General features: G+C 34.3%; 1 protein-coding gene across 10 annotated transcripts in view; it reads left to right on the top strand.

The window, feature by feature from the left end:
• Window positions 1-16,313, top strand: part of LOC126748529 (protein unc-79 homolog) — a 218,350-nt gene that overhangs the window by 69,853 nt on the left and 132,184 nt on the right. For 9 of the 10 annotated variants that reach the window (XM_050457825.1, XM_050457826.1, XM_050457829.1 and 6 more), the window contains exons 3-10: window positions 2,658-2,819; window positions 2,877-3,047; window positions 3,104-3,373; window positions 10,779-11,008; window positions 11,079-11,293; window positions 11,455-11,750; window positions 11,840-11,981; window positions 14,774-15,074. In XM_050457825.1, the coding sequence (XP_050313782.1) occupies window positions 2,658-2,819; window positions 2,877-3,047; window positions 3,104-3,373; window positions 10,779-11,008; window positions 11,079-11,293; window positions 11,455-11,750; window positions 11,840-11,981; window positions 14,774-15,074 (1,787 nt within the window). Of the gene's footprint in view, window positions 1-2,409; window positions 2,533-2,657; window positions 2,820-2,876; window positions 3,048-3,103; window positions 3,374-10,778; window positions 11,009-11,078; window positions 11,294-11,454; window positions 11,751-11,839; window positions 11,982-14,773; window positions 15,075-16,313 lie in introns of those variants that run through there. The other variant, XM_050457832.1, reaches the window with a different exon arrangement.

A 16,313-nucleotide genomic window follows, 5' to 3' on the forward strand; every position in this document is an offset into this window, starting at 1 on the left:
ATAATGGACAATAAATTATGTTTGCTTGTTTATAAATCATTAGCTGAGTCTCTCCTCTCGTATTGCATAATTGCATGGGGCGGTACTTATAAAACTATTCTTCAACCTTTAAAAGTAGTACAAAACTACATTCTTAGGGTCATTCATAGGAAAAATAAGCTCTGCTCTACCGAATTACTTTATAATGAAAATATTAGTGATATAAGTCATCTGTATGTACAAAACGTATGCTCTTTTGTACATAAAACTGATATAGCAAAGAGACAAATCACGCATTCCCAATGTACCAGAAGTAATATGTACAACAATTTGAATTTACCACAAAATCATAAGCAAATAAACCTTCATTTTATAGATTATTTAGGGCCAAAATTTTATAACTTACTTCCTCGTGATATTAAAAATATAAAAAACCATAGAATATTCAATAGAGAAATAAAAAACTACATATATATTAATTTTAATAAATTTAGACTAATGATTAATTGAATTTACTGGTTCAACAGCGTATTATGTTTGATCTTTTCTTTTCGTGGTTTTAATGTAAATAGTGTATATTTTTAAATGTAACAGATTTATCTGAAATTACGATATTTTCATTTAGGTTCAATTTTGTTTTTGATTATTGATATTGAATTGATTTAAAACATGTATTCTGTTATATTTCTTACTAGTTTATTTTTGTGTATAATATGTATATTATTCTGTTAATAAGTTTATTTTGATTGTTAAGGAAAGAGTTGGAATCCAAGCATTTTTTGTAAGAGTATAATTTGGTTTTTCTGATATTGTAATTCGAACATAAGCATGCACAAGTATTAAGTTACTTAAATGCTTATTTCGTATATTATAAACATTTCGTATATGTAATTGTATTATAAGAATAAGAATAAACGATCATTCATACCTGGACTGCTAATGCATATGGCCACGATATCCCATTTTTCCGCAATTTTTATAGTGGTGTGTCCTTTTGATGTTGGTCACTCTGAACATTTTTAGTGTTGCCAACAAAAAATATATTAAGTAACAATAATGAAGTTGACGGCGCTGACGTTTCACTATGTGTGTATAGCGGATTGCCTAGTTTTTGGCGATTTGTAAACGACGCTTGGGTATATCGTCTGGAACAGGCAATGTATCTTCCTCCTTATTTAATACGTGAATAATGTATCCATCTTTATTTAAAGGTTTGTATTTCTAAAACTCACTGTTTCTCAACACGAATTATTGTGAATTGTCTGTGTTGTTTATGATAGAATAATATATTTTCACTATATAAACCCTTGCTAATTACATACCCTCATAAAATCATCGATATTTTGATTTATGGTGGTACCTATTAATCTGGAAACACGCTGTACATGGAAGGAAAGTAAAACTCGTAATAGTAAAAATAGGAAGAAAATAAAAGTGTTTTTAACTGAATTTGTTAAGCAAAAATTTAAATGAAGATCATCATTTTCATGGTATTAGGATTTATAAGACTCAAGGTTATCAGAATAATAAAACAATTATTTTAAAGTGCATGTATCTATTCCAAGTTGATTGAAACTTTGTCTCATTTTAGATGAGGATTACTTTCTTCCATCAACTTTAACGAAAGTTTTAAAGAAGTACAGGAAAAATCACAAATCTAACGCAACTATCTTAAATTCTTACCTATGTAACTTTCTATTTTGTATTTTTGTAAACATAACCTCTCAAAAACTTTAATTGTTTTGTTTCCCCACAACTGAAATTTGTCAGAGTGACCAACATTGAAAGGACACAATCACGCAAAATGGCGGCCCCCTTGTAGTTAACTACAAAATACTAAAAAAATAGTACAAAATCTACGAGAATAATAATTATCTAATCTACCACTTTTTAATTTGATGTAAAAAATTAAAAACATCACCAGTTGTTTTTAATTGATTCTTAGCCATGTTTACTTTATGTATAGCATTAGCTTTTTCTATGAAATCATTTTCCTGTCGATAACTTTTGCAAAATTTTGAGAAAGACGGTTCAGTGTTCAGTTCACACTACTTAGATCGTTAACAGATAATGGTTCTTTGCTTGGTACAAATGCCGAAGAAGACAAATCTGCAGCAGTAATATCATTGCCTATATTGCTATTATCGCTTACTGTTGTACTGTTTTATCGCCCATGTCTAAAGACATCATATCCTCAAAAAAAATAGTTTGTATATCTTCACCTAGAGCAATTCGTGCAAAATCTTTTTTATCATCACAAGATAAACGAGGAGCAGTTATTTGTTTATTATTATTATTAATATTCCAAAAAGTTCCCGAGTTAATTGGCGGTTGGTTCTATTTTTTTATTGAAGCAAATGGTCAAACTTATTTAATAAATCAAAATTATATAAGTGAACAGTGATTTAATTGATGCAAAAAATAATAAGTATTAATTAGTTTTTTGGTCTGTAGTTCAAACGGCTGTTTTGCGGATATATGTTTAATTTACCACCCGTTAAAGGATTTACAAACAAAAAACTGCCGTTCCTCGAAACAAATAAGTATAGAAATGTGAGTATTGTTACACAATATCTCAAGTTTTAGCAAAAAAAAATTAAATATTTCTAAACCGTATTGTCTGTCTTCAAGATATAAATATTATTTTTTTTTATATGACATCAACTTTAAATTTTTAGGTGTTCTAAAAGATGTATCCAGATCACCATTCGAGTTACTTAAAGATCCCAAAAACGATGAAGTTCGAATGGCATTGTTTCAGAGTCTGGATTATAAAGGTCTCTACAATTCCATTGTTTCACTTATTGAAGTGGCGCCGCTTATAACGAACGGACTTCACGGTAACTTGTACTATATATTTATCAGCAATATTTGCTTAAATTTTTTACTTGTTTTAGTGTTTGGACAGGCGCTGCTTCAATGCTTGGGCTGCCTTTTACCTTTTTTAGAACACGACCTTATCGACAACCTTCCTTATGTTACTGCTTCTACTATTGCTGTTTTGCCTGTTAGTTTACACCAAGATATCATAAATACTCTTTGTTACTATATTTTACCTTTCACCATAAGTAAGTCGCTCTAAAGCTTTAAGCACAAAAACGTATATCAAAGATGTTATTTTTAGCACGTATAGATCCAAAGCAGTCTGATATGTGTCAATCGGTTTCCTCTGTAATAATGATGGTTTTTGAATATTCTGCGAATCCAGCTCACCACTGTCAACTTTTGGAGTGCCTCATGACATTTAAACAAAACATTTTAAAAGATATGCTAAGCGCCATTGCATATGGAACATCTAATTGTAGAGCATCTGCGGCTAAACTTTTGTTTTATTACTGGCCTACATTCAACGCCAATTTGTTTGATAGAAAGAATTTAATTTGTAAATTTGCTGGTAAGTTGAAAAAAAAATAAGTAAGTAAGTTAAAAAAATTCAGTTACAATGTTACATAAAAGTACTATCTATACTATTTTCTGCATCCCTCAAGATGTAACCTAAGCAAATAAAATTTGTAATAACCTCATTACGAAAAAATAGTATATTTACAAATGCGGTAATTTTCTATTGCGGTATATTTCTTCACTTGTCAGAAAGTGCAGTAATTTTCTAGTTCAGTAATCATCATCATCATATCCAAAAGAATTTATTTAATTGCTTCCAATGAGAGCGAGAAGTCTCTTGGAGCCTTCAACAGTTCAGACAAGTGCAAACCTTAAGTTGTTGCACCGATGGAACTTAATATTTCTTCGAAATTCAAATATTTCCTACCTTGCATTGCTTCTGAATGCTTTTATTCATTAACGACTAACAAATTATTTAGTTTATAGTGTATGCTCCAGTTGTTTAAATTTTGGCCGCGTTTCTTCTCAAGTTAAAAAAACGCAAAACTTTCACATCGTAGTACCTAATAGCACAGTCTAACAGTCAGTAAGTAACAACAGTCAGTAGTTGAAATCTATATACTTTGCTAATAGATGACGTAGGTATTCGTATTTGACCCCTGCTGCTGCTGAATTAATTTTCCTTTATATTTGGAACTTGCCCATAGACCACATCTTTCATGTATCCCCGTTATATTTCATGTATTATTAAAAATTAAGGGGATTGTGATCGGGTGATCTTGGTGGCCAGGCAACAACACCACCTCAATCAATTCTTCTTGGATCGTTGACAGTAATCCAATTTTGGACAGCAATTCCTAAATGCGATGGAGCCCCATCCATTAAGACCGCATGTGTAGGCAAATATTCAGTAGCACATCCTCCAAAAGTCATTTGAAAAGTTGCATAAGAAATTGAATGTAACTCTTCGCATTGAGCACAACAGGATCAATCAACAAGTCCACGATTAGGGCAGCCTAAACGTTAACAAAAAATACATATTGAAAATTACATGGACGTACAGTTTTTAAAATTTTGTTTAGAAACGTGGTTTTTTATTTTGATGATGGGTCGTTAATGACCCCTTGGGCGCTTATTGAATAAAAAAGAAAACCTAATTATATATTTTTTATTTTCGGGTATTTCAAATGGAAAAATTATAAAGTAGTTACATTTTATGGAATTCATCAAAACATTTGTCGTGAAGTGGAATTTGACAAGTTTCACACGATTTTGTGGTTTTGTTTTTACATAGAGAACATCTTCTTCTTAGCTATTGACAAACTATTAAGTGTCGTCCTTCCGAGGTGGTATAATACGAGGCATGTTTTTAAAGTAAGTACCGTTTTGATATAAAAAACCAACAAGTAAATTTTTTCAAACAAAACTTTATTTACCTGAAAGAGCATTCTTTCCTCTACTTCTCTACATAATTTCAATTATTATTAAGGCACTTGTCGTATCTTGGAACCAGATTTTGTATGCCGTCGTCAAAGAAGCTTGCCGCCAGACTGGACAACCACTGCTTCACAGACGTTTTTACTTCTTCATCATCGGAATAACGCTTCCCCGCCAAATGCGTATTCAGAAACAAGTCGCTAGGTGCTAGATCGGGACTGTATTGAGGATGGTCCAATTGTTCCCAGCCAAATGAAGTAATGAGCTCTTGTGTTTGATTAGCTGAATGTGGACGAGCATTATCGTGGAGCAAAACGGCACCTGCACTCAGCATGCCACGCCTTTTGTTTTGTATGCCACGCCTTTTGATGTAGCTACACTACGCGCATACGCTAAACGGCGACTGCAGCGCTGTGGCGGCGTAATTAAAAAACGGTACTTACTTTAAAAACATGCCTCGTATACAGAAGATCTCTTTGGCCCAGGCATTTTTAGTCTTATTCCGTCTCTCTTTAAAAGGTACTGAGAAATTTCTCTTCGAAAATAAAGATTATCTTGTTCATACCCGTACGCACGGGCTAGTTGACTAGCATTAGCAACGCACAAATCAATCATCCAATAGAGTATGGGGGTATACCACTCTTTGCCCCTCGTGGAAATTTGATAATTAGATATATTATTATCCATTTGATCAACACCTCCCATGAATATGTTATACATTTTTATTGCATGGGGTTGTGGAACATCAACTTTCATTTTTTCTTAAACTGAAAATCTTTTACATTTTTGTAATGGCTCAATACCGTACTCATTTGACAGAACAGTAACAACACTATTGTCCTTCCATTATATACCTACGATACCTTTCTCTTTATCCACCGCACTGTCCAGAATTCCCCTTTTTTCCTTCTTCATTACCTTTGAGTCATTTAATTCACATTTCATTGTTCTATTGTTCTATAAGTTTCGAAGAGGTAAAAAAATTATCAAAGTATAGTGAAAAGCGCAAACCAGAATATTCTCTTTGCAGAACCTCAGCAAAGTTTAGTACAACAGATTCCCCAAGACCTTGACTTTCACTAGCGATTTCTTTGTTTTTTCGTCCATGTTTTCCAGCCATTTTTTAGCCATATTTTCAATAGTAAGGAACCATCGATTTGTCTATTGAAATGTTTGCCTGCAAGGGTACATATTGTATAAATTTCGTGTTCAACGTATCAATAATTGGGCGCAACTTAGCCATTTTGTCCCCTTGAGGTAAGGCGTTATTAACAGCAACATGAAAAAATCTGTATATTTCCTCAAACCGATTGAGCGCCTAATTGACTGAGCTACTAGTGAATTATGTACATCTTCCGCTTCTTCACAAAACATTCTTCGGCGTGAGGAATGTAACCGCTAACCAGAAGAATTCCAATAAATACTTATAATTCATTACTTGAAAGCTCAAATCCAAGAACATTTTTTTGAGTGGCATATCTTCACCGTATAATTTCTTTAGAGTTCTTCGACGAGTGACTGAATAAAGAGTTGAAAAAATTCAACAGGATGACTATCCTTAGATAGCGTCAATGGTGGTACCAGAGTACCACTCTTACAACTCCAACAGACATCTGACCTATTCAAATCGCCCTTCTTCCATTTAAATTTTATTTTTACTCTTTAGAGTTACTCTTTTTTTTAGGAGGTTGCATGCTTTCAGTAACTGACTGGGATTGTTTATAAATATAACCTTGCTGTCCTTGTATATAGTCGTCCATATTTAATAAACTGCGCCTATTCTCTTTGCTATACATAAGCTCGCCGTCTGCCATGAGTTGCCGGGTACTAAGATGGTTTGGATCATTATCTGTCTTATCCCCTGAGTCGCAATCGGTATTTTCGCCATCATTTTCTGGGGTGGTGAAATATATACCTTCAGGCAATATTTGAACATCATCCTCGTTCAACTTTTCGGCTTTTTCTAGCAGTTCAGCAACGGTTGGTGGCCTTTTCCTAAAAAAAAACAAAATTATAAAATGTTGTTATACGTGCCCAAGGGGCGTTAATGACTCAGCAACAAAAAATGACAAGTCATTTTTATATATTACTACAACATTTAAAATTATATCAGATATTTACAAGAACCTCTAGCAAATATTTAAAACTATTCATAATAACAAAATATTAAAATTTAAGCTACTTACCAATCGTAATTCGAGAACATTTTTTCACTTTTTTTTACACTCGTAAATCGGAACACCTACACACAAGAATATACAGGCCATGTGTTGCGGAGGAATGAAAATAGGTCGGCGCGTGGCTCCTTTTTAAAGAAGACAAAGTGCTATCGCCATCTCTAAATTGAAACACACATTAGATTAATTTTTACTTGGTGGGTCATTAACGACCCCTTGGGCATTAATATCCAGGTAGAATAAACTAGACGAATATAGTGATCAGTCTTAAGCAAAACTTGTACATACCGTACGATAATGATACGGCTGTAAGCCTTATCTACTCCCTTACCTACAGAGAGTTTTTGAGGCCAGCATTTTAATTTGGCATGTTTCACTAATATGGAGGATGATAGATGTAGTCTTTATCCCAAAATCGGGCAAGAAAGACTACCGTCAACCAAAGTCCTTTAGAAAAATAAGCCTGAATTCGTTTCTAATGAAGACTATAGAAAGGATCATAGACAGGTATATAACAGAAGAGATTCTAATAGAATCGCCACTACATAAAAACCAGCATGCCTACAAGAAAGCGAAGTCGACGGACACAATACTTCACTCTGTAGTGAGCAAAGCTGAAAAAGCCATAGAGAACAAGGAAGTGGCACTTGCTCTCAAGGGTATTCCGGCCAATCTGGTCAGGTAGGTCTAAACGGCGCTGGAAGGCCGGAAGATCAGTGCTACACTAGGAGACTGTCGTCTCGAGATCAGGGTGAAGGGCGGCTGCCCGCAAGTCAGTTGCCTTTCGCCACACCTATTTATCAGACTCGCCTAACTTTGGGGCAGCAGGTCAAATACTTGGGAGTTACTTTAGACAGCAAGCTCACGTAGAGCAGGCAGCAAATAAGGCAACAGCTCTAATATGGCAACTACGGTGAACAATATGTACAAGATGGAGTTTAAAATCCCATGTTCTACAGTGGCTTTATACAGCAGTCATACGACCGAGGAACTCATACGGATCCATGGTATGGTGGCCAGCTGCATTCAAGGTCATCAACGCCCAAAAAACTGACTAGACTGCAAAGACTGGTCTGTTTGACAATTATTGAAGCTATGAGAATAACACCTAAGGCACCACTAAATATTCTCCGTGGGCTACCGGACCTCCCGTGTGGCTCAATGGTCACTTAGAATAAGGCCATATAACGATTGCTCTCAGATTGTGTAAGAACATACCAATTCTGACATCCAGATGCACTACAGCGAGTGGCAAACTAAGGTTAAAAAGGGGCTTTCAAGTCGAAGTCCCGACAATGGAAGAATGGTCGGCGAACCAAATTAAAGAGCTAAATGGTTTCCAGGCCTGGTATACAGATGGGTCATGGATGAAAAGCACCAATTCGTCTGGAGCCGGACTATACAGGATGGAAACGAACACAGAGGAATTCTTTCCGCTAGGGTAACACACCACAGTTTTGCAAGCGGAGGTGTTTGCTATACTTAAAATATCAAACAAACGGGAAGCATTGGAAGGTAACGGGGGGATTTGCATCTCTTCTGATTCTCTTCTCTGTCAAGGCAATAAGCGGGCCGACGAACTGGCAAGACAAGGTTCCGTTAGCCCCTTCGTAAACCCCGAACCGTATCTCGGTCTCAGTAAAAAACAAATTTCTCAGGCATTTAATTATTGTGCCTGGGAAAAAAACAAGGAAAAATTGGAGAAGTACAGAAGGATGTAGACAGGCCAAGGAGATGATACCAAACCATGACAGCTGTAAAGCAAGGCGACTGCTAGCAAAGACCGGGTATTAAACACTTGGTAGAAATCCTGACTAAGCATAACAGTCTAAACAGGCATCTACACCTTTTTGCTATAAGAGAAAGCTGTGTCCGAATTGCGGTACAGGGGAGGAAACTTCATACCACATACTAGGTATCTGTTATAGGTGGAGTCGCCTGATCAGGAAAACGTCACTCACTAAGAAGCTAGGGGTGTACTTAATCTGGCTCGCTTTTATGTTAATAATTCTTAGTTGAGGTTTTGACGGCTCATTTATTTGTATTAATATGTACTATTATAATGACATGCGCGCAAAAATATGTTCCGAGAATAACTGCCTTGTTTATCATTAAACAGTTTCGTTTGTATTTGTGATCTCCGAAAAAAATATTGTAGTTTTTATTTACTTTACGAATTTGATTTTAGTATTACCTTCAAATAACATTCATAGGCGTGTAACCTTGAAATAAATAAAAATGGATATATAACTTTTGTACAGCTTGTATGTCTTATGAATTTAATACTATATGAAGACGGTCAAGTAATGCGCCCTAACACTTTGTCACACAATTATTATAACATTTCTCCTGCAGATGGTACCATCCTGTTGAAACCAAAGATACTCAATGGAGATGGCTGAACTCCAACCCAAAAAAAACTTTGTGTTATATTTCAATAGCCAACATTATTAACCGTGACAGCGTTCTCCGCAGCACGTTTTGTGAATACATGTTCGTTTCAACAAACTCGCTTTCATTACTTTCAAATTCCCAAATATGCTAATTGTCCTTGTGCCCCTCAAATATGTCCCTGATTAAAACGGAAGGCGCTGATTAATTGTCATTTTACACTTTATATCCGGAACTAACGTCAATTTTATCCATTTTGGACTGAGATACCTTAGACAGCTTCAGCGAAGAAAAATTGAATCCATAGTACGAAGGAGTATAGAATATATATCGCCTTAGGATTCTTTCAGATATTTTTTAGAGTGAGAATCTAACTTATATGATAACATATCGGATCGAGAACTCTTTTTCTGAAAATCGTTTCAGCAACAATCGAAGTGGAGCAAAATAATAGCCTCCAGGTTTTTTAGCCACGGGTTTCTTGAAAATCCTTATTAACAGAAAACCGAAACTTATGTTCGGCCACTCCGTGTAAAGAAAGCTAACTCATACTGATCGAACTTAACGCACTATCATGATCTAAAAAATTTCAGATATGAACTCACTAGTTTATAGAGCGGTATTGTTTCTGAAGAAAAATCCTTTGATTCAGAGTTAAAGCACCTATCAACTATGCTCCTACAAAATATTTAGCACTACAACGACAGATGCTTTATTGAGAAAGACAGATTCTTTTAATTTTTTTCTGATCCAGCATGGCCAAACGGACCAGATTCGCCATTTATATAGATATTGCCATGGTTTTTCGACCTTACATACCTAATGTGATGAACAACTGAACGAATCTCAAAATTACTTTAAAAATACAAGACCAAAACCTGACCATCTACTAAGACCTGTCAACTATATGAGAACCCAGAGATAAAGGATATAAGAGCACTCGACATTTCAGATCTTTAGTTTCAGACTAAGCTCTGAAGAAGCCGACTGGATGATTGGCGAAACGTCAGCAACTGCAACTAGGAATAGCAACCTAATACAAAATGAATGTAGAAATATAGTCATTTTTTTTATTTTGCATACAAGAAATGCAATCATTGAATATGATAAAGCAAGTTATGAATTCTTTTTAGCAACCTACCATTAGACCTTCTTAAATTATTTCGAATCATTCGAGTTGAGTTGTGAGCCTTTTTTTTAATATCTGACTGAATTATTACGGACTTCTTCTTCAATTTGGAATAAGCAGTCTGTGATTTTACCTCAAGTATTGTGACCAGGGCTTTAACTTTATAAAAGACCCTCCACATTATAAATAATGTAATCAGATGCAAATATTATTACATTATGCAACAAAGGAACAATGGATTTACTTCCATAATTAAAAAAAAATAGTGACATATTTAGTAATATTCTTACAATTTATATATTAGATGAGTGGTACAATTACAGATTCTACACCATTTGGATGTCAACGAGATGAATGTCCAAACTCAGGGAATGCTGAAGCAGCGAAAGTATGCTACGATCATTGCATAGCAATAGCCTATTCTACTGATATTCCTCCTCCTCTTTATCTTTGCATCGAATGCGCTAATGAAATTCATAGAGAACATCCTAACCAACGGTTTTTTGATATTCTTCATCCCATGCAACAAGTATCTATGGTTTGTGAAAATAAGGTAAATATTTTTGTTTTGTTTTTTTTGTTTTGTATAATGGGTGCTTAATGTTTTAATTATTTATTTTTAGAATTGTAGATCATCGGACAAAGTAGCAATATCCATATGTTTTTCAACCGAATGTGCCTCATACAATGGAAATCACCCAATTCGTTATTGCGAGCAATGTCACAATAACCGACATAATTTTCGAAGAGGTGGGGACCATATCGTTCATAGAGCGATACCACCTACTTGGGAAATGGATCCCGAGATGCGAACTTGTATGGTTGAAGCTATTGTAAGGTAAGTTGTATAGAGATTTTAAGCTTCTATTAACACAGTCTGAATCCAATCAAGTATATACGTCTTGCATCTACTTTACTGAAATTTTAATTTTTTTTCTAAATGCCATTTAACGCCATAAGTTTTAGAGATACATTTATCAAATAAGTTACTGGTTTTAGTTTACTGAAAGAAGCAAAAATCTCAGAAACAGATTTAAAAGAAATGGACCGAAGAGATATAGAAGAGAAAGACAAAAAAGATCCAAAGGAAGGAAGAGACAAGGAAAAAGAGGGACGGAGTCCTATTCCTGCATTAGACAATATTAGTGTAGAAGAACGACAGCTTTTAGGAAGATATGGGATATGGTTGCTAGTCGGCAGGTGTAGTCCTGATGGAAAATCACAAGAGGAAGTGCTCGGAAGGCTGTTGGCTATGGTTTTTCATTGGTTTCATATGACCGCTTACTCCTATGATGGTAAGAGAAGCAGAACAGATAGATATTACTTTCGATATTTTATCAAAAAGAAATTGGCAATAATTAGATTTCTCCTGAATCTTTTTTAGGTCGAGAAGAAAGCACTTTAGAAAAACTAAAGATGACCGATGTATGCGGGTGGCTGCGGATAATAAGTAATTCGCATTATGACCTTTTTGTATCGTGCCTTTTACCTCATCCACCCTACTATGCCAGAATAGGAGGACATTGGTGAGATATTTATTGTTTTACTTTTTTTCAACTATTATGCTTTTAGAAATTAATCATATAAGCTGCATATTATTTGAGGAGCAGACTTGCAAAATGCGGTTTGTCCAAAATTGTAAATTTTAAGGAAACATCAACTGGTGCTACGAATCGGTCTTACTTACCGAGTTAGGTCTTTTACCAAAAAATTAGGAAAATTTAGGATAAATAAATACTAGAATGGCAGACTAGAAGAAGCAAAAGTAACTTTGGTATTTTAGAAAAACATATGGACAAAATGCTATTTGCATGTCTATAGTGGACAAAATGCCTTTTGATTGTCATTTGGAAAAACTTTTTGGCTAAAATTACCACCAAAAAATGAAGAACCATTTTCTTTAAGCAGTAGTTTTATTTTTTAACAAACTCAAATGAAATTAACGTCTTCGATCGTTACAGTCACAGTCCTCACTTTCTTCAACAATGGTTTCACCCTCACACTGGCCTTCTAAAATTGAAACTAACCATTACAATTCTGGATCCTGATTGCAGTTTTCTCCAGATAATGCCAATAATTTTTTTAAACTATCTCCTTTTTTCCCTTTATTTTATGACCCAAACCTAATTCCTGTAATTCTATTTGATCGAATCTTGCTCGTGGTTTTAGGAGTGATTGAAACTTTTTTGTCTCATCTGAATTGCGATATAGTAACTCAATTTTCAGCAAAATATTATGGGTGGAACTTTTTATCTTTAACAAAAGTCTTCGACAAGAATGAATGCCAGTCACTTTTTTCAGATGCAGCAAAAGTTTTTTTTATGTCAAGTAAATGCCAGTCAGTTCCAAGTTTTTGTACACCACCCACTTTGGTGTAGATATCTCAATATTGATCCGGAGTTTTTATAATACTATGAGACCTTAAGCTTTTTTCAATGCGTCCAAAGATACGATCAGCGGGGAGATAAGAGTGACCTCTAATTGGAAATACAATTTCTATGTCCCTAATCTGCTAACATGAAAACGTTTGAAGCCAAAACATTAAAGCATGCACAACATGATTATTTTTATTTTGTCCTCCACACCCATCTGCAAAAAAACGGATTTTTGTCGCATTGTCTGGAAATGTAAGTTTTTTCAAAAAATCGATAAGAGCGGAAGATATCTCAGTCGCCCCTCTACCTGCTTGGTGCTCCATCCACGTATAGAATACTGAGTCTTTACAATTAAGTTTGGTAATGCAAAAAAAGTACTTGAACTTATTGCAGATCAAAGCCATATGAAATGGTATTGGGATCTTTAACTTTCATTAATTTATGAAATTGTGATGCACGGAATTTATGCACTTTTAGTTCAGTAGATAACTTTTGTTTTTGTGTAGCAATTTGAGACATACCAATTTTGGTTTGTGTTCTAACGCAGTAGCTACAGACATCAGTAGCGTGACTACCGAATCCTATATTAAAGTATTTACTAAACACCCGGCTGAAATATTTGTAATTTACTTTCAGATTGTTTGGTGCTTTTTTGTTATATAATTGCCAAAGTATAGAAATGTTGTATTCTGATGATACATAAATCCGTCGAGACTTTTTTTCCTCCATAGTGGCTTTCCTTTCCTTGTAACTGACTAATAAAAGATCTTACAGCATTCAGTTTATCCACAAACTTAAAAGTGCGTCTATCCCCTCCCCTTCTTTCTGTTAAAACTGTTTCCCCACTTTGCACTTTCCTGCAAATGGTATTCACCCTCCTCTGACCAACATTGTAAACAGCCATTATAAACTTCTGACAAACCTGCAATTTTTGTTGCTTAACGAAAACCTAAAAAAAAATTGGTGAAACACTCAAACTAAAAAAATATTTAATTTTAATAGGTAAAAAAAAATTCAAATCCATATTTTTTTTAAATAAAAATAAATGTATATAACAGCGTGGGGATTTGAGCACTTTTAGTTTACTTACGCAATATTTTACTGCAAAAGAGTGAGGTTTTCCATCAGCCTTGCGACACCTTTTTCTTTTTAGGTATATCTAAAGTAATGTAACTGGCTAAAATTCCATCTTAAACGGTTTAATTGGATTTTCTATAAAAAACTTCCTGAAGTTTAATTACATCTTGTCGACTCACTTGCTGACATTTTAAATTTGAATTATTTTTATGGTTGCAAGCTATATCAAATTGCTCTAAATCGGGATCATGGTTTGAATACCTTAAAGTCGTAACAAAAAGAAATAATTATTAAAAAATAAATTCATACCTCACTTGCTTTTTTCTTTCCCTAGTTGTTAAATTAATTTGTCGCTTTCGGCTACCCCGATCACTATCACCAACAATGTGCTCACAATCTACAGACTCCATTGTGATTTAAACTTCACGAAAAAGTTATGAAACAAACACAAAATACTTGTACATAAACTAAAACCACACCGACAGAAATTAGGTTATGAAACAAACATGTTTACATCTGGATCAAATGCGATTTGTTTGTCTTGTGGATAAAATACTTTTTGTTTGTCTAAAGGTGATGAACTAAATGCATTTTGTATCTCTAGGGGATTTTCGCAATATATTTTAAATGGTACAAAATTCGAGTTGAACGTCCAAAGTGATGTGAAATGATAGAAATTCGGTTAAATAAGGTTGCGCCACCTTTAGTTCAAAATGTGAAAATTTGGAAAAACTGCGTTTTGCAACTCTGCTCCTCACTTATACTTACCTTTATAAATTGTTTTAATTTGAAACAAACATTACGTAATTATGTAGATCCTGTCATTATCATTATTTTTGTATGTCATCAATATTTTTCATTTTCAGGGATACTTTAGCAACCAAAACCACTCACCTAAAAGAAGGTTTAGACCGTCTGTTCTGCCTTGTGCCTTATGAAGTTATCACGCAGGAGATTTGGGATTATATAATGCCGCATTGGATGGAAGCTACTGTTGACGGAGTGCATGAAAAGGAACTTTTTGAATTAAAATTAATTTTTAGTAAAATTCTAGACTCTGATATGAGTCCCTTGGGTTTTGATGCAAAAAAGATGTACCAGTTCGTGGCCGTCCGATTCCAAAGAACCAATGCCAAAGTACAACAACAAGCTCTTAAATGGTTGCAGGTGAGGAACGAAATTTCTTTTCATAATTTGTAAAGAACAATTACAAATATATTACAACAATAATTATTTTGTGTGATTTAAAGTACATACGTGATCAATACTGACAACAAGTTATTGCTGCTAAAGAATTATTTTGTCAAGCCACTTGAGACCAAATCAGTTAATTTTCATCTTTTTAATAATTTCACTTACTTATTTATTAATTCTACAGGAAATCCAATTTTAACAAATCAATCACTCCTAATATATAAGTAAGCAAGTTGATACAGGAGCATATGAATCTCTACTACAAATTTTTCGGCAGTAATTTAACAAGATATTACCTATAAAAAAATGCTAATATATAGAATATATAGGTCAAAATAATTTTAAGGTGTATTGAGCAAATCGTATCAATACCATAGTATAGACACAAAAAATACCCTGAAATAAATAAAAAATCCATGAAGTTGTAGTTTATTTAAATAATAGCAAAGCATTATTGGAGTTTTCAGAGAATTAAAAAAAAAATGAAAAAGTGCGCTTGAAACCACGCGACTGAAGAAAGACTTCTTTATTTCATAGACTGGCCATGAGAGTAAGAGAGAAAGAAAAATGTGCGCGCGCACTACTCTCTCTTTCTCCTACAGTAATATGCGAATTGAAACTCTCTCTCTTTCTATCTTCTTCTTAACTAACGCCTCGCCCGATCTAACTTTTAGTAACGCATTTGCCAGCTTACTCCTCAACTCAAGAGTGCGTAAAGAAGTCTTACGTCAAAAACATAAAATACACAAAAAAGACAAGATAAGATCGTTCCAAACTCACAAGTGACAAATTATTACAAATTCAAAAGTTAACAGCTTTAAGCAATACCTTTTAAATCCAGATAGTGGGCATCCAAACATATGAATATGCAGATCGTTTACTGCATTCAGAGATCTGTCGATTAGCGAGTGTTAGCCATATTTTGTTAGGTGAAAAGGGATTTTAAAAAACGAAAGTCACGGAGGTCTCGACAGGAGATATAAATACCTACTTTGGATAAGAGGCGAGTCTAAAATCTATTAAGCTTCCTAACCTCTGCCTCCGTAACTCCAACGTTTCCAATTTTACTATAAGGAACATATCTAATTTATGGTTATTATAGTATCCTATATTTAGTTTACTTATCGTACCTACATTTGCTTTGGACACCTTCCAGAATTCCAAGTACTGTGGACTCCAACCGACTGAATGAAGTAAACAATACCCTAGTAA

This window comes from Anthonomus grandis, chromosome 22, assembly GCF_022605725.1.
Source record: "Anthonomus grandis grandis chromosome 22, icAntGran1.3, whole genome shotgun sequence".
Taxonomy (NCBI): domain Eukaryota; kingdom Metazoa; phylum Arthropoda; class Insecta; order Coleoptera; family Curculionidae; genus Anthonomus; species Anthonomus grandis.